Source organism: Triticum dicoccoides, chromosome 7A (assembly GCF_002162155.2).
Source record: "Triticum dicoccoides isolate Atlit2015 ecotype Zavitan chromosome 7A, WEW_v2.0, whole genome shotgun sequence".
NCBI lineage: Eukaryota > Viridiplantae > Streptophyta > Magnoliopsida > Poales > Poaceae > Triticum > Triticum dicoccoides.
Window position 1 is genome coordinate 350,233,589 of NC_041392.1, and position 18,901 is coordinate 350,252,489.

Sequence of the window (18,901 nt, forward strand, 5' to 3'; positions counted from 1 at the left end):
GGCAATAGATAACTGAACCGGTAATCATTATCGCAATTTTATATGAGGGAGACCTGAGCTAACATACTTCCCGTACTTGAATCATATGCACTTATGATTGGAACTCTAGCAAGCATCCGCAACTACTAAAGATCATTAAAGTGAAACCCAACCATAGCATTAAGTAACAAGTCCTCTTTACTCCCATATGCAACAACCCTAAAATAAAACAGAGAGCACCATAGTACAACACCAAAATAAAACACATAACTCAAACCAATCACGATCATCAATCAACTCATAGGACAAAACGAATCTACTCAAACATCATAGGATAGCCATACATCATTGGAAAATAATATATAGCGTTAAGCGCCATGTTTAAGTAAAGATTACAACAGGGAGAAGAGGTGTTACACCGCTGCATAGAGGGGGAGAGAGTTGGTGATGACGGCGGCGAAGTTGTTGATGTAGATCACCGTCACAATGGTTGCCTCGGTGGCACTTTGGCGCCCCCGGGAGAGGGGGAGAGAGCCCCCTCCTTCTTCTGTGGCCTTCCCCTTAGAGTCCCGCTCGTATTCGAGTAGGTAAATGATAAAAAGATGAAAAAAAATAAAAAAAATAACAGATGACTACTGCTCGGCAGATATGTTGGCATTTGCAAAGCATAGGATTGCCCAATCTGTATACTCCGCCCAAGAGGGATAATGCTGATCTGCACTAATACACAGAAGAATTGTAGCAGTTGATTTGGGCCCTTAGACTTTGATTGGATGGTGGAGATTTGTCCTTAACGCATTTCTGCGTCCTAGTGGCACCTACTACGCTCAACCTGGTATTTGCAGGACGACGGGAAAGTAGCAGGAAAAAGTGGTATACTTCGTTTCAAGCAACACATATGTACTCCCTTCGTTCCTAAATATTTGTCCTTCTAGACATTTCAAATGACTACTACATACAGATGTATGTAGACATATTTTAAAGTGTAGACTCACTCATTTTGCTTCGTATGTAGTCACTTGTTGAAATGACTAGAAAGACAAGTATTTAGGAACGGAGGGAGTAGTATTTACAAGATAGAATAAAGCTCAATTCAAGTAGTTGCACTATATTTATCTTTGCTGTTCGTGAACAATTTTACAATTTTCATCAGCAAGAGCACACAAACCATTGTTGACTCTGCCGCTGCAAAGAGAAACAAAACGATTCTATAACTACATATGAAAAACCACTCACTGACTCAGCAAGCCTCGGTTTTTCGAGAAGGCTCTTTGAAGCAATCAACATTGCAGAGGCCCATTGATCTAATCATCTCGCCAAGCCTGCCAAAGATTCCCAAAGGCCAATGCAAAAAAATGTGAATCATACAAAATTTGTTTTGCCCTCAAAAAATGATTGTTACATAGTCTATGCTGATCCAGTACTCTGCATGATGGTGCAAGAGGAGGCTGAGGGAGGACCAACCTGTCAATGCTTTTCCTTGGTTTGTCTGTCCGTTCATTTTCATCTCTTGTCCTGTCAAATGTATCGACACTTCTCCTTGATCTCTCATGTGTGATGGACCTTGCCTTTTCCCTGACGTCTGTACTTCGACGGTGTTTATCTACACATTCAGTGCTCAGCCTAGGAGGCTGCTCATGCCTTGAGCTCTTCCTCGATGGCTCTAACCTCTGCGAGGTCATCAAATGCGCCTCAGAAAGAGCGGCGCTATCTGAAGGTTTTTCATTTCCAGCTAGCAACTTCTCACTCTCAGGTGCTGCTTCTTTTCCAGCAGGCAACTTCTCTACAGCTGACAGAAACTTCTTCACATGCCTTATGTACACTGGGAAGGTCTCCAAGTTACAGTGGTCGCCTCCCTCGATCCACAGAGGCTCATACTTCTGTTGGCCCAGCTCCCATATCCGCTTTCCATGGGAAAAATCAACAACATCGTCACTTGTACCCTGAGAAGAAAGGGAAACAGGCCACCAGGTTTATCTGAAGCTATGCACGGATTACACAAGGAGCATATCAGATATCACTACAATGTGTGGATGTATTTAATTCCAAACTTACATGAATCACCAGAACAGGGCATTTAACAAGGGGAATTTTCTCGATGTTCTGTAACAAAGCAAATGTCTGTTAGTGTAGACAAAGCATGTGAGGTCGTTCAGTATTTCTCTTGATAGTTCAGCTAGTGAAGCAAACCTTATATATGTCAAACCAGTATGTTTTCTTCACAGAATACATGACACGTAGGCCAGAAAGTATGGGACTATGCAGAACAACTGCTCTTATGTGATGCAAGTGAGCAGCTAAATCAACAGTGGGGCCACTACCGACAGATTGACCATAAAGAACAATGTCTTCTTCCCTAGTCCCATAAACCTCCACAAGGCATTTATATGCAGACTCTATGTCAGCAAATGTATTAGCTTCGCTTGCCTGAAAATGGAAGGCGCAGAAAGATTGTCTCAACAGAGTTTATTTTTCTAACCATGAGATAAACACATGGGATGGAACAATCTTCCATAAAAACAAATGGAATTAGCCAAATGCAAAAAAGGATCCCTTAACAGAAGCACTCACATGGGAATCAGACTTGTGGCCTCTCCCATGACAAGAATATTAAGCTATTAAATGATTTCCACCTGCCTAAAACCTTTTTTAACTACTCTAGTATAAGCAGGTATTGCTCCTCTAGCGACATGATAGAGCATTAGTTTCAAGAAAGAGCAGAAAGTATTATTAACCTTGCCTGATGACCGTCCATAACCAGAATAATCATACCTGCGAAAATTGAGCAAATTATTATCAAGGCACCAAAATGAGGTGTTGATACATCAATGATCAATGTTACTATTAAAAGTTGTAAAATGGAGAATAATACAAGGCTTGCTAAGGCATCAAGGAGAACGTAGGCTTGTAGCATTGGAGCATCATTTAAGTAGCTTACCTAGAATGACCAAATCTTCACAGAGGTGAGTTGTATATGCCATGCAATGATAAAGCCATTTACACAATGGGCACCCAATTCACTAGTCAACAGGTCAGGCTAACATAAAAGGCAGAGTAACAGTCTTTGAACATCTGTTCAAATTTTACGCAGCCAGCTTTAGTCTGTTATAAGCTGCAAACCTCTGACCGATGAAAATTTACTGCAAAAGGGTCGGTTTTTGTACTAATTAATCCAACCAAAATCTTGAATGCATCATGCAGACTGCACATCACCCCTATTGGACTATTTATCCTACATTAGGCATTCATCCATTATTATAAATTAAGAGGATATGCAACTTAGATAGGTGAAATACTTGTCTTAAGGGTGAAATCAGGAAAACTGCAACTAAAGGCATTTTAAGTCAGTATCACGTATAATTTCAGCTCAGATGGCATCAGAATAAACACTGTGGGTGGGAAGATTGTCCAAACCAATTTCAATTTGGTGAAGAGCCAGAGTGCACATTTGCTAGAAACCGAAATTGTTGGCTTTCCATCAATTTTGGTATTTTGATGTAATCGTGTGCTCTAGAGCAAAATAAGATGCATAAAAGATAAACATCACATGCAATCAAAATATGTGACATGATATGGCCATCATCATCTTGTGCCCTTGATCTCCATATCCAAAGCACCGTCATGATCTCCATCCTCAATGACTTGACACCTTGATCTCCATCGTAGCATCGTTGTCATCTCGCCAACTATTGCTTCTACAACTATCGCTAACGTAGAGTGATAAAGTAAAGCAATTACATAGCAATTGCATTTCATAGAATAAAGCGACAACCATAAGGCATACGCCTTCTTACTCCTTTGCCTATCCATTCTTGCGCACTCGAGCTCCAGCACCCAAGTCCGCACTCCCAACCTCAACCTTCTCCAGCCATGTCCGGAGCGGGAGGCAAGTGGATGGTCTCCTCCGTCACGGAGGGACATATCAAAAAGCTGAGGAAGGCTGGATACCTGTCTAACGACATCGCGTACCGGCTCACCGAAAAGGGGCAGCTCATCCCCACCCCTAGGCCCCATGAGAGGGTGGTGTTCCTCCCCCATTTCCTTCGCGGACTGGGCTTCCCTCTCCACCCATTTGTCCGGGGGCTCCTGTTCTACTACGGCCTGGATTTCCATGATCTGGCCCCGAACTTCGTCCTCAACATCTCAGCGTTTATCGTCGTGTGCGAGGCCTTCCTCCGCATCCGCCCCCATTTCGGGCTCTGGCTCAAGATTTTCAACGTCAAGCAGAAGGTGGTGCGCGACAGCCAGGCGGAGTGCGGAGGCGCCATGGTGGGAAAGATGGACAACGTCCTCTGGCTCGAGGGCTCCTTTGTGGAGACCCTGAAGGGGTGGCAATCGGGGTGGTTTTACATCACCGAGCCGCGCAACACCGAATGGGTCGCGCCCCCTGAGTTCCGGTCCAGACCCCCAACGCAGCTCACTTCCTGGAAAGAGACGGGCCTATCGTGGGGTAAAAAAGGAGAGCTGACTGGACTCCAAACATGCGTCAAAACCCTGGTGGACAAGAAGCTCAAACTTGTCAACGTAGTCCAGGTTATGCTCATCCGCTTGATCCTCCCGTGCCAACAACGGGCTTTTAACCTGTGGGAGTTCGACCCGGCGCGGCACCAGACTCTGAGCAGGCTCTTCGACACGACGTACGAAGATGCCTGGAAGATGCTTTTCAAGGGTGCCGAGGCTCCGCTACTGAGGATCGCGGATTCAGTGGGCAGCGTCACGCTCTCGCGATAAGCTATTTTTTCCTTTTACAGGGTATCAGTTTTTCATAGTTTGACTCCATGCGGGATCTAAACTCCCTTACCTTTGACAGGATTGGCAGGTGACATCCAGACAGATCAACTGTCCAGCTCCTTTGCCCGAAGGCCCAGCGGATGCTCGCTTGGCGAAGCTGCTGGTTCCGGCACCCTATGTGGTGCCGGAGAAGAAGGTCAAGAAGAAGACCACGGGGACTCGAAAGAGTGCCCGACGCCCGGAGGTGTTGGATTCATCATCCGACGAATCCAAGACGCACTCCTCCCGTGAAGACGAGGAGGAGGAAGAAGTGACCCCTCCCCCTCCAGCGGGGGAAGGGAAGAAAAGGAAGGCCGCCCCAACTAGGGAGGCCGAAGGGTCCAAGAAGGGGAAAACCCTTCCTCCAGACTGCTCCACCGACGCCGACGGCGGCGGAGAGGAGTGGGTGCCTAGGGCCAAGCCCCTGGCAAAATCGTAAGTATCCGGATACTAGAGCAATTCATAGTATTCGTTTATTGCACAGCTTTCCCTTATGTCGAATATGTTTATGCAGCCCACCCAAAGACTGGCTCGACGCGTCGTCGAGCGGCTCACTGGACTCGTCGGATGTGAACTCACTTCCGACGGCTTCCTCCCCCCGCCCTACGGACGACACCAAAGTGTTGTCTCAACAGGTTCCAAGCCGGGAGGAGGTGGTCCTGGAGGCGCCGCAAGGCGACCTCCCGGACTCCAGGAGTAGAGGGGATGAAACCCCTCAGGGTTCCAAGTCCGGCTCTAGGCCGGACACCGCTCCGGGAACCTTCAAAGGTTCCAGAGTCCGGTGGGGGACCTCCTTCCAGGAGGAGCAAGTCCGCCATGCCGGTGGCCCCCGTCCAACCGGAGGCGCCGGACAATATGTTGGAGGTGCTCCAAGGCGCCTCCATCGACGAGGAGCACCACGCCATTATAAGTGCGGTGGTCCAAAAGGTTCAGTCCGCCAAGAGCGGACTGACTGAAGCTTGTACTAGCCTTTGGACGGGCTTTGAGGTAAGTAAAGAATGTGTAAATAATAGTACCGCATAGACAGTAGCCCCTGATGCTCTGTTTGGCATTCAGGAAGAAAAGCCGAAGAGAGGATCAAATAAAATTCGTAGGAGTCTAACAAAAGGAGCCAACATGCGTATGCAGGCTTCTCTGCTTGCATCCGGCGCACTGACTGCGGAAGTGGACATGCTAAAGCAGAACCTCGAGCGATCCGAGCAAGAGCTCGAACGTACCAAGAAGCAGCTCGAGGACAATGAAGGTAAGAAATACCTTGTTAAAAATATATATAAAAAGATGCAATTGCAAAGAATGACAGGATTGTCGTGGCTATTGTAGGGGCCACGTCTGAGGTGGCGACCCTTAAGCAAGCGCTGGACGAGGCCGAGAAGAGGGCAGCCTCGGAGCGCACCGAGCGGGAGAAGTATGAGGCCGAAGTTGGCAAGGTGCGGCAAGAGCTCCAGGCTCTCATGGAAAAGCATGAGAGTTTGGAGCTTGACTCAAAGACGCGAGCGTCCGAGCTCGCGGTGGCTATTGAAAATGCCAAGGCCGAATCCCAGAAGACCCTCCAGGAGTTGGATGAGGTGAAGAAGATAGCGGCGGGTAAGGTATTCTTTATGCAAAGCAAACACATAAACGTGAGTTACTTGTTACTTACCCGAATCCGGAGCTCTCCAGGAGCGTTCGCAGATCTTCCCCGGAGTGTATCCAATGCCGCTGCATTTTATTGAGCCGAGGAGGGCAGCTCGACGGAGAAGGTGTTCTGGTCTCAGTACGCTGAGGCCGGACACCCCGTGCCCCTGAGCGACCAGCTGAAGCAACTGGTCGAGCTCCACAAGGCGGCCGAACAGGCCATGAAGGGCCTCATTGTTCGGCTGTGGCTTGCAGGGGCCCTGCCTGGGAGCTATTTTGGGCTGGTGCGGCGGTTGGTGGAGGCCTGTCCAAGGCTTGAAGTCATCAAGCGCTCCGTGTGCATTGAAGGTGCCCGTAGGGCCCTTGCCCGTGCTAAGGTGCACTGGGGCAAGCTGGATGCTGAGAAGCTGGTAAAGGACGGGCCACCGCCGGGGAAAGAGCATCGCAAGCCCGAGAATTACTATAAGGATGTTCTGAAGGGTGCCCGCCTTGTGGCGGATGAATGTTCTAGGGATGTAATTTTCGAATGAAACTTACTCGTTTTGTCCTGTGCGCTGAAAACTTGTTTATATGCGCTAAGCAATGCTATTGGAATTTAAAATATTACCTTCTGTGCGGCTGTTTATCAATTCTACGGACACCAGGGACAGTAGTGGCAGGTCGCGTCGCAACAGGCAGAAGCGCCGCATTAACGGCAACAATGCTGAGGATACGACAGTTAATGCCGGATTAAAAGGCTCTAAATCCGGTCAGCGGAAAAAGCCATTCAAAAGGAATTCTAGGGGCCCGTCCAGTTTGGACCGAATACTCTACCGCTCGTGCCAGATACATGGCAACCCCGAAAAGCCAGCCAATCACACCAACAGGGATTGTTGGGTGTTCAAGCAGGCAGGCAAGATAAACGCCGAAAATGAAGACAAAACATCAAAAAGTTACAGGAAGCCAGATACCTAGCCGCGGATATCGCGCACCGGCTGCCAAATGGGGGCAGCTCGTCCCAACGCTCGAACCCCATGAGAGGTTAGTTTTTCTTACCCATTTTGTCCGTGGACTGGGATTTCCCCTCCACCCGTTTCTCCGCGGGCTCATGTTCTACTATGGGCTGGATTTTCATGATCCGGCCCCCAATTTCATCATCAACATCTCGGCGTTTATCGTCGTGTGCGAGGCCTTCCTCCGCATCAAGCCCCACTTCGGATGAAAACCTTCAATGTTAAATCGAAGGTGGTGGGTGGCCAGCAAGCAGAGTGCGAAGGCGCCATGGTGGGCAAGATGCCTAATGTAACCTGGCTCAAGGGCACCAATGTGGATACCATAAAGGGGTGGCAATCAGGGTGGTTCTACATCACCGAGCCGCGCGACTCCAACTGGGCGGCGGCCCCCAAATTTCGATCCGGAATCCCCACGCGGCTCACCTCCTAGAAAGAGAAGGGCCTGTCCTGGGTTCTTCGGTAGAGTTGACTGAACTCCAGACCTGTACCCGGAACATGACGAGCAAGAAAATCAAGCTCGTCAACATGGTCCAGGTCATGCTCTTTCGCCGGATCCTCCCGTGTCAACGACGGGCATTCGATTTGTGGGAGTTTGACTCGGCCAAGCACCAGACGCTGCGGGAGCTCTATGACACGACGCACAAGGACGTCTAGAGGGTGCTGTTCAAGGGCGCCGAGATTCCTCCGTCCCTCACCGAGCACCGCGGACTCAGCGCAAAACGCCGCGCCAATCCGGTAAGTTTTTATATATCTCAGGGTATTTATTTGCCTCGGTTTAGTTATATGCAGGATCTAAGCTTCTATGCCATTAACAGGACTGGATAGAGACAGCGAGCAGCTGATTGCCTAGCCCCCTGCCCGAAGATCCTGCAGGCGCTCTCCTAACGGAGATGCTGACTCCGGCACCTTACAATGTGCCGTTGAAGAAGACCAAGAAGAAAACCACGGGGACCCGAAAAGGTCTCCGGCACAAGGTTGTATCAGACTCATCGTCCGATGACTCCGACGCGCACTCCTCCCATGAAGACGAGGAGGAGGAAGAGGAAAGTTCTCCCCCCCCCCGCCCAGCCGGGGGAGACAAGAAAAGGACGGTCGTCCCAATCGGGGAGGCCGAAGGGTCCAAGAAGGGAAGGACCCTCCCTCCGGACTGCGCCACGACGGTCGCTGACTGCGGTGACGAGTGGCTGCCCAGGGTCAAGCCCCTGGCGAAACCGTAAGTGTCCGGGCACCATAGCACTTCGTGGTATGTTTAATTACACTGCCTCTCCTCATGCCGAACATGATTATGCAGTCCGTCCCGAGCTCATCTCGATGTACCCTCGTCGAGCGCCTCTCTAGACTCGTCGGATATGAACAACGGTTCTCTCCCGACCGCTACCACCCCTTGCCCTACGGACAACGCCGAGGTGTTGTCTCAAAAGGCACCGAGCCAAGGGGTGGTGGTTCTGGGGGCGCGTCGAGGCGACTTTTCGGACCCTGGGTACCAAGGGAGCGAGGTCCCTACGGGCTCCGAGTTCGGCCCCCAGCCGGACACTGCGCCGGAACCTTCGATGGTTCCGGACTCCGGCAGGCGGTCTCCCATTAAGGGGGGCCAACCATCCGTGTCAGTGTCCTCTGTCCAACCAGAGGCACCAGACAACTTGCTGGAAGCGCTTCGCAGCGCTTCCATCGATGAAGAGCACCACACTATTATGAGTGCGGTGGTCGAGAAGGTTCAGTCCGCCAAAAATGGACTGACCGAAGCTTGCGCCAGCCTCCAAATAGGCTTTGAGGTAAGCAATCAAAATATAAGAAAATATTACCACATAGATAGTAGCCCCTGATGCTCTGTTCGGCATTCGCGAGGAAAAGCCGAATAGAGGATCAAATGATAACTCAGGAGTCTAATTAGAGTATGTCTATGTGTATGTACAAGCTTCACTTGTGGCCGCTGCCGCACGTATTGCGGAGGTCTCTGCGCTGAAGCGGGACCTGAAGTGGTCTGAGGACGAGCTCGGCCTTACCAAGAGGCAGCTCGAAGAGAGCAAAGGTAAGAAATACCCCTGTCTATATAGTTAAAAAGAAGTTCGGGTGTAAAGTAATAGGATCATCATGGATTTGTCAGGGGCCACGACCGAGGTGGTGACCCTGAGGAAGGCGTTGTCCGAGGCCGAAGACAAAGTGGCCAAAGAACACATTGAACAGGGAAAACAAGAAGCCCGAGTAGCCGAGGTGCAGCAAGAGCTCAAGGATCTCGCCAAAAAGCACGAGTCCTTGGAGCTTGACTCCAAGACGCGAGAGTCCGAGCTCGTGCAGGCGCTTGAAAGCGTCTGGAGTGCAAAGGCCGAAGCCCACAAGGCCCTCCAGGAGATTGACGTGGTGAAGAAGATAGCAGCGAGTAAGGCATTCATTATGCAAAGCAAGCACGTGAAGGAGACTTTCCTTTTTCTTTCCCAAGTTCGAAGCTCTCCAGGAGCGTTTGTAGATCTTCCCCGTAGTGTACTGGATGCCACGAAGTTTTACCGGGCTGAGGAGGGGAGCTCAAAGGAGAAGTTGTTCTGGTCTCAGTATACTGGAACCAAACACCCCGTGCCCTTGAGCGACCAGCTGAAGCAGTTGGTCGAACTTCACAAGGTGGCCGAATAGGCCATGAGGGGCCTTATAGTCCGGATGTGGCCTGGCGAGCCCCTATCCGGCAGCTACTTCGGTCTGGTGAGGCGGCTTGTGGAAGCCTGCCCACGGCCTGAAGTCATCAAGCGGTCTGTCTGCATCGAGGGTGCACGCAGGGCTTTTGCCCGGGCGAAGGTGCACTGGGCGAAGCTGGACGCCATGAAGCTGGTGAAGGTGGGGCTGCCGGAGGGCAAGGAGCATCGCTGCCCCGAGAATTACTATGAGAGTGTCCTGAAGGGTTCCCGCTTAGTGGCAGATGAGTGTGCCAAGGATGTAATTTTCGAATGAACATGCGCATGTGATCCTGTAATATGAAACAAGTTCGTTTGTGCCATGCGACGCTTTCTTAATTTAAAATATTACCTTCTGTGCGACCGTTTATAAAATCTAAGAGTTGGCCAGTCGTCGGCTTCTATCCCCATGTAGCTAGTACTGGGGTGTTCGGGATAAACCTGAACACTCTTTACCCCAATTTTGTGTCCTTCAAGGAGGTGTTCAGCGCAACGAACCAGGCAATCGGACTATAATGTTTTATTAGTCTCACTTAGCCATAGAAGTCTATGATTTTAAATTTTTGGCGAAGCCCCTAGTATTCGGAAGGTCGAATTTGGGGCTCTATACACGCCTAAGCCGGACAAGGCCGACTCCTCACCCGAAGCGGAAAAAGTCTTTAAGGACATGAGACCTCTCGAACAGCGACCAATCTCTCGCCTTATCATGACAGTGAGTTTTTGGCTTTCTCTACTGAGGTGCTCATCCAGAAGAACCGGGACACAATCGCAGTAGTTCTCGCACCGCTACCTTAGCCGATATAGCGGAACATAAGGTACAAAAGCATGGGAGTCGGGCAACCCAACATTGGACCACAAACATGATTCGGAGCTGATGCATATAATGCTATAAGTTCGGGGTGCCGCACTATCGAAAGTGTTCGGACTTCTTGCGCCGTATTATAGGGTAAACGAGGACCCATGGTGAACTGACCGTACCCGCACGTGCGGGTGCGGATTGTCGTAAATGGACATATAAGAGAAAGAGAAAAACTTAAATAATGCAATGACAGATTAATGATATGCATTGTTATTTAAATGATACGTCGAAGCGTACTTGGTACCAGTAGTGCAATAAGCATAAAGTAGAACAATTCGAAATGTCCTATCCCAGGGCAAGCTACGCATAAATAGTGAAAAGCGGGTATATCAATTATTACTAGAGACCACCTGGCGGTTCCTGTGTTCATCTTAGCTTCTTGCCGCCTTGGTTGTTGCTTCCGGAATGTGTCCGGCAATCGTACTGCCGGAAAGGACTTCCAGAGAGTTAGGGCCTGAAAGAGAAAAGGAATGTCAAAGGTATACAGCCCCTAGTGTGGTTAAGCCACAATGCGGGGCGTGTCCTGATCGTGCCCCGCCTATGTCCATGGTATTTTCAATGCGTAGTTATGTACGCGTGGCACAGATTTCGTCGCTTCACTGGGACTGGGACGGGGGCCGAATTGCTAGGCGAGCTTTGATCGTGCCAGGCGATCCTGTTGCAGCTTGTTCTGGACTCGCTTGAAGGTGTCCGGGGGCTGTGACGCCGAATGAGTGGTCTGCCTAAACAAGCTACTTTGTGCTTCTGCTGCAAGGGCCGCAGTGTGCTCTTTCGTACGGAGCGAGCGTTTTGTGTTTCCGTTTACTGTTATGACCCCGCGAGGTCCTGGCATCTTGAGCTTGAGGAATGCGTAATGCGGCACTGCATTGAATTTTGCAAATGTTGTTCGTCCGAGCAGTGCATGATAGCCACTATGAAACGGGACGATGTCGAAGATTAACTCTTCGCTTCGGAAGTTGTCCGGTGATTCGAAGACCACTTCTAGTGTGATTGAGCCTGTGCAATGGGCCTCTACACCTGGGATGACACCTTTAAAGGTGGTTTTGCTGGGTTTGATCCTTGAGGGATCGATACCCATTTTTCACACTGTATCCTGATAAAGTAGGTTCAGGCTGCTGCCTCCGTCCATAAGGACTCGAGTGAGGTGAAATCCGTCAATGATGGGGTATAGGACCGGTGCGGCGGATCCGCCATGACGGATGCTAGTGGGGGTGGTCCCTTCGATCGAAGGTGATCGGGCAAGTAGACCATGGGTTGATCTTTGGGGCGACGGGTTCCATCGCATAGACGTCCCTTAGTGCATGCTTCCGCTCCCTCTTGGGAATGTGGGTTGCGTATATCATGTTCACCGTCTTCATTTGTGGGGGCAACCCCTTCTGTCCTCCCGTGTTCGGTGGCCGGGGCTCCTCCTCGTCGTCGCTATGCAGCTCCTTGTCCTTGTTCTCGGCATTTATCTTGCTGGCCTGCTTGAACACCCAGCATTCTTTGTTGGTGTGATTGGCTGGCATGTTGGGGGTGCCGTGGATTTGACACAAGCGATCCAGTATGCGATCCAGACTGGACGGAGCCGGAGTATTTCTTTTAAATGGATTTTTCCGCTAACCGGATCTAGATCCTCTGAATCCGGCATTGACTGCCGTATCTTTGGTGTTATCGCCGTTATTGCGGCGCTTTGGTCTATTACGATGCTGCCTACCATTAACATCTTTGGTATCCGAGGTATCCGGAATCCTCGATGTGTTGTTGCTGCGAGCCAGCCAGCTATCCTCACCCGTGCAAAAGCGGGTCATGAGTGTTGTGACGGCTGTCATGGACTTCGGCTTCTCCTGGCCGAGGTGGCGGGCGAGCCACTCGTCGCGGATGTTATGTTTGAATGCCGCTAGGGCCTCTGCATCCGGACAGTCTACAATTTGGTTTTTCTTAGTCGGGAACCGTGTCCAGAACTGTTTGGCCGATTCCCCTGGCTACTGGGTTATGTGGCTCAAGTCATCAGCATCCGGTGGCCGCACATAAGTGCCCTGGAAGTTGTCAAGGAATGCATCTTCCAGATCCTCCCAACTGCCGGCTGAATCTGCTGGCAAGCTGTTCAGCCAATGCCGAGCTGGTCCTTTGAGTTTTAGTGGGAGGTACTTGATGGCATGTAGATCATCACCATGAGCCATGTGGATGTGAAGGAGAAAGTCCTCAATCCATACAGCGGGATCTGTTGTGCCATCGTATGATTCGATATTTACGGGTTTGAAACCCTCCAGGAATTCATGATTCATAACTTCATCAATGAAGCATAGGGGGTGTGCGGCGCCTCTATGCCGGGCTATATCCCGACGCAGTTCGTATGAGTCTTGTCAGCTGTATTCGGCCCGACCCGATTTACTCTTTGTGTATCTGACGCGACGATCATCGTCCCGTGTTGGCGCGCGTGCCTGTGTCCCGTATATTGACCTTGCGATTTTTGCCTTACTGTCCAATATGTCTCGCGGGTCCTCTGTGTAACCCCGGGCCTTAGTATTTTTGATTGAGTGGCGACGGGGTGCGGGCTGAACTTTAGGCTGAAACGCCTCTCTGGCTCGGCCGGTAGTGGCCGGTTAGCCGCATCGTACACTGGTGAATGAGGTTTCAATGCTTCCTCCTCGAGGTGAGGTAGCAACCTGCGTTTTGGGTAACTCTTGGACGGGCGCTCGAGTTCATGCTCCTCGGCCGCAAGGACTTCGGTCCACCTGTCTGCTAGCAAATCTTGATCAGCTTGAAGCTGTTGCTACTTTTTCTTCAGGCTATTTGTCGTGGCCATAAGCCGGCGCTTGAAGCGCTCTTGCTCGACGGGGTCCTTAGGCACTATAAACTCGTTGTCGTCGAGGCTCGCCTCGTCTTCGGAGAGAGGCATGTAATTGTCCTCCTCCAGTTCTCCATATGGTGCCTGCTTTGGAGGACTAGCTTGTTCGTCTTCCAGCTCTACATAGTGCTAGAGGGGATTGTTGTTGTCTTCGGCGCTATTCGGAGTGTTATTATCTCCTGTGCGAGTATCACTGCTCTTGCTGTGGCGGGACTTAGAGCGGTGCCGCTGACGTCGGCGCTTGGGTTGCTTCTTGGAGGGGTCATCCTCCGCTGTCTCGTCGCCATTGCCTTCTTTGGGGGTGTCCACCATGTATATATCATATGATGAGGTGGCGGTCCAGCGCCCTGAGGGCGGTGGTTCCTGTTCGTCTCCTGCATCGTCGTCCATACCGTCGATGTCTTCGGAGTCGAAGTCGAGCATGTCGGTTAAGTTGTCGATAGTGGCTACTAAGTGGGTGGTGGGTGGGCAGCGAATTTCTTCACCGTCCGCATCCCATTCCAGCCGGACATAGTTCGGCAAAGGTTCTCCTGACATGGAGAGAGACCTTAATGAATTTAGCACATCTTCGAAAGGTGAGTGTTGAAAGATATCCGCGGAGGTGAACTCCTGGATTGGTGCCCAGTCGGATTCGACAGGCACGGATGTAGGCGGCTCGGAGTCCGTGGCCGGGGATAAATCCAGTGGTTCGGCGACGCGGCTCTCGAAAGGGGTGAAGTCAGTATCTGGCTCTATCGCCACTGAGAGTGCGGCCTCCATGGCGGGGTCTATCCCTCTGCTCTCGGGTGGCGCGACTCGCTCCGAATTAACGACCGGAGTAGCTGTGGATGCGATCTCCCGAACATTGTCTGACGGCAGAGTTACATCTTGCTCGTCGCGACCGTGCGGCGCATCTGGCGTGGGCTCGAATCCGTCGAAGATCAAGTCTCCATGGATGCCGGCCGTGTAGTTCAAGTTTCCAAATCTGACCTGATGGCCAGGGGCGTAGCTCTCAATCTGCTCCAGATGGCCAAGCGAATTGGCCCACAGTGCGAAGCCGCCGAATACGAAGATCTGGCCGGGGAGGAAAGCCTCACCCTGGACCGGATCGCTAGCGATGATCGAAGGAGCCATCAAGCCTTATGGTGACGACACAGTGGAACTCTTAATGAAAGCACCAATGTCGGTGTCAAAACCGGTGCATCTCGGGTAGGGGGTCCCGAACTGTGCGTCTAAGGCGGATGGTAACAGGAGGCAGGGGACACGGTGTTTAACCAAGTTCGGGCCCTCTTGATGGAGGTAATACCCTACGTCCTGCTTGATTTTTCTTGATGATATGAGTATTACAAGAGTTGATCTACCACGAGATCAAAGAGGCTAAACCCTAGAAGCTAGCCTATGGATTAAAACCCTTCGGTTTATATAGACACCGGAGGGGGCTAGGGTTACACAAGGTCGGTTACAAAGGTGGAGATATACATATCCGTATTTCCTAGCTTGCCTTCCATGCCATGTAGAGTCCCATCCGGACACAGGACGAAGTCTTCAATCTCGTATCTTCATAATCCAATAGTTCGGCTGTCCGGAGACCCCCTAATCAAGGACTCCCTCAGGCTTTCATAGAGACCATCAAAATAATTGGATCAAAATAAATCAACATTGTGGGAATTGAACACAGGACCTCCTGTCTATCTCTTCAATGTAACAACCAACGACCTATGCACCTTTTACATCTACTAATCCCAACTCGCTCTAAATATACGAGTGACGGTCATTATGTTTAGGGCGAGCTAATTAAGTCAATGAGCTAATAAAGGAAGGATTGCGGGATTAAATAGAATATTTAAACGGGTGTGGCTAATTAACGAAAGGATTATGGGTAAACCAGTGGAATAACTAAAAGAAAAATTGTGGTCTTAATAAATTCTACATGAAGGATTTGAGGTAAAAAGGTAGGATAATTAAAATGAAGGATCTGTAGGCTTCAATGTGTTGGGGCTACTAAATTAGAAAAGGAAGTATTTAATGAAAGGATTATACTTAAATGCCATTAAAAATGATTATACTTAAATGAAATCAGTGGGAGATTATGCCCGACAAAGAAAATATGAACACGGCTAAATTGCAACGTATTTTTTATGTTCATTTTGTAGAAGGATGCTGCATTGCAGCATGTTCTTCATAGTGAATCCGGTGCTGTGGGACATTATACTTGCACAAAACATCAATTTTCCCGTTGCAACGCATGGGCATATGTGCTAGTTTAAAAAAAATAGCAAACCGACGATTAGTTTCAAATATCATTTTTTAAGATTTCGAGATTTTAAAATTATTTTTTTTGCAGAGGAAATTATGTTGGATTTTAAATTGATATAAATTTATTATTTTTAAATTTGTTTGAACCTGATTCAAAATTTCAGGATTAAAAACAGTTCGGATAGCATCGATATATGAAAATTTCATTGAATTTTTAACCGTGGCCAGAATATGGGCTGTAATGGTAACAAAAAGAATATGGGCTTCAAAAAAATCCATAAGAATTAGCCAATGGGTTGTACATTTATTAGCAATAAGGGCAGATGAGTTGTATGCTATTTTCCACATATTTGAGGCTGACTTGTGGGCCTACTAGTTTGACATGTACACTTTCCTAAAAAATGGTTGACACACACGCAAGGTCATGTCAACTTAGTCAACACATGAGAGCAGTGATTGTTAGATGTCCATCCAATGGCCATCGTGCTTCTTCAATCTCTGCTCTTCCTGCTCCAGCCTCTCAAACCAGCTGTAAGTCAGTCTACTGCCATCCCTAGTTAGGTTTGGAGTATTGACGACAAACTTGGTTGAGGGACTAATGTGTTTGTGAGAATTGCAGGATAACACAGGTAGTAGTCCCTCATTGATTCGGTTTACCTACCAGAGATGACCCCTAAAAATGTGTGAAGACATTGAGGACAATGGTGGTCTGTGAAGAGATCCACATTGAAGAATATGACATGAGAAGACATCGCGTGAAGACTATGGATTGCGAAAACATAGTTGTTTCATAGTTTCCTTTACTTCTTTGTTGAGTCATAGGAACCATTGTACTGTTAAGTGGGGTCCAAGTGAACAAAGTTAGTGTGACTGAAGTGATGCTCAACCAAATCCTATGTATTCGAGTGAACACAATGAGAGCAAATCTTATCCAGAGCTAGATGAGTCAGCTTTACTTGTAGCCCAAGTCAAGTTGCCGCGTGTGTTTGAAATTTGACAATTGGACACGTGTCAGTTCCTTAGTGACCCAAGGTCATTTTGGAAAAATCAGGTTGAGTTGCCTCCTGGCTATAAATAGCCCACCCCCTTCACCATAAATTGGCGGCTGCTCAAAGTTAGTGTACGGCTTTTGTCGTTTGAGAGCAACACACCTTTGAAGCGTTTGAGAGAGAAATCCTTGCGAGGACAAAGCCCTAAACACCCAGAGCCAAAGAGTGTTAGGCATCACTGAAGTCTTTCTGTCTACGTGATCTGAAGACTTGTTACACTTGAGGATTGTGAACCCTCCAACCGGTTAGGCGTTGCGTTCTGAGCATGCAAGAGTCATTGTGGATCGCCGGTGAACGAAGTCTGTGAAGGTTTGGAAGTCTATCTTGAAGACTTACCAGAGTAATTGGGCGAGGACTGTGTGTCCTTAGCTCAAGGGGAATAAGGTGAGGAAGCGTTCTTCTGAGTTGAATCTCAGCCTCCCTAACCAGACGTACAGTTGTCACAGCAACTGGAATTGGTGCAACAAATACTTGTCCTCACCAAGCAACTAGTTCAATCCTTTACCTCTCTTTACTTACTGTTGTCTTCGTGAAGTCATTGCTTGCTTGCATGATCTGGTTGACTTCACTGTGTGAAGACTGTTGTTGTTTGGCATCATACTATCTTCCATCCTGATCCATTCTACCTAGCTGCTGATAGTCTTCGTGCTTTCACTTCATTGCTTACTTGACTATGGCTTGTCTAGTGTAGTCTACCTTCCGCTGCATGTCAATAGGTTCATTTCTGCTGTTTGGTTTCAAAGCCCCCGTGCTTTGAAGACTTCCATAAAAATCGCCTATTCACCCTTCCTCTAGTCGATAACTAGCACTTTCAATTGGTATCAGAGCAAGGTGCTCCCTTGTTCTGTGTGATTCGGTTTAACCACCTAGAGTTTTAGCTATGTCGACTGCAGGGATGATCAAAGTCTCCGCTGCGTGCCCTGTCTTTGATGGCACTGATTACCCCTACTGAAAGAACAAGATGCGCATGCATCTTGAAGCCATTGATGTCGACCTCTGGTATGTCATCAAGAACGGCGTTCCCTTGGCCGGTGAAGGTGTCACCCCTGCTAATGTCAAGAAGTTCATTCAACTGGATTATACTGCCAAGAACATCATCTGTGGTCATCTGACCAAAGGACAATATGGTCGTGTGAGTGCTCTGGAAACTGCGAAGCTAGTGTGGGACTGGCTCTCCAAGGTCAATGAAGGCGTCTCAACCCAGAGAGATGTAACACCCCGGATGTAACTTTCCCAATTTGTACTCCAACTCTTGCCGTTTCCGGCGTTAAGTTATATTTATTTTCTCGGGTTTGGGTTTTGTCTCCGTGTGTTGTTGTCGTTGTCATGCATCTCATATCATGTCATCATGTGCATTGCATTTGCATACGTGTTCGTCTCATGCAGTCGAGCATTTTCCCCGTTGTCCGTTTTGCCTTCCGGCGCTTCGTTCTCCTCCGGTGGTCATTTCTACCTTTCTTTCGTGTGTGGGGATTAAACATTTCCGGATTGGACCGAGACTTGCCAAGCGGCCTTGGTTTACTACCGGTAGACCGCCTGTCAAGTTTCGTATCATTTGGACTTTGTTTGATACTCCAACGGTTAACCGAGGGACCGTGAAGGCCTCGTGTGTGTTGCAGCCCAACACCCCTCCAATTTGGCCCAAAACTCATATAAGCCTTCTCCATCATCTAGAGCGTTCGATCACGATCGCGTGGCCAAAAACCACACCTCATTTGGACTCTCCTAGCTCCCTCTACCTCTATTTAAAGACCCCTCCCGAAATTCGCGGATCTCCTCCCTCTCAAACCCTAGTAATCGCCCCCGCACCGGCCGGACACGTCCGAATCCGGCCGGACGCGTCCGCTCGTCACTGCCGCCAACCGCCGCCTGCCACGTGGCACCCGGCCGCCGCCGCCGCCGCGGCCCGCACG

General features: G+C 49.3%; 1 protein-coding gene across 1 annotated transcript; it reads right to left on the minus strand.

The window, feature by feature from the left end:
* Positions 1-1,067: 1,067 nt before the first annotated feature.
* LOC119333501 (alpha/beta hydrolase domain-containing protein 17B-like) lies at positions 1,068-7,378 on the minus strand. Its single transcript, XM_037606377.1, has 7 exons — positions 7,314-7,378; positions 2,715-2,751; positions 2,170-2,406; positions 2,035-2,082; positions 1,727-1,922; positions 1,444-1,690; positions 1,068-1,301 (listed from the first exon to the last, which is right to left on the minus strand). Exons 1-7 carry the CDS (start codon positions 7,376-7,378, stop codon positions 1,220-1,222), a joined length of 912 nt encoding a protein of 303 aa, XP_037462274.1. The 3' UTR covers positions 1,068-1,219.
* Positions 7,379-18,901: the final 11,523 nt, after the last annotated feature.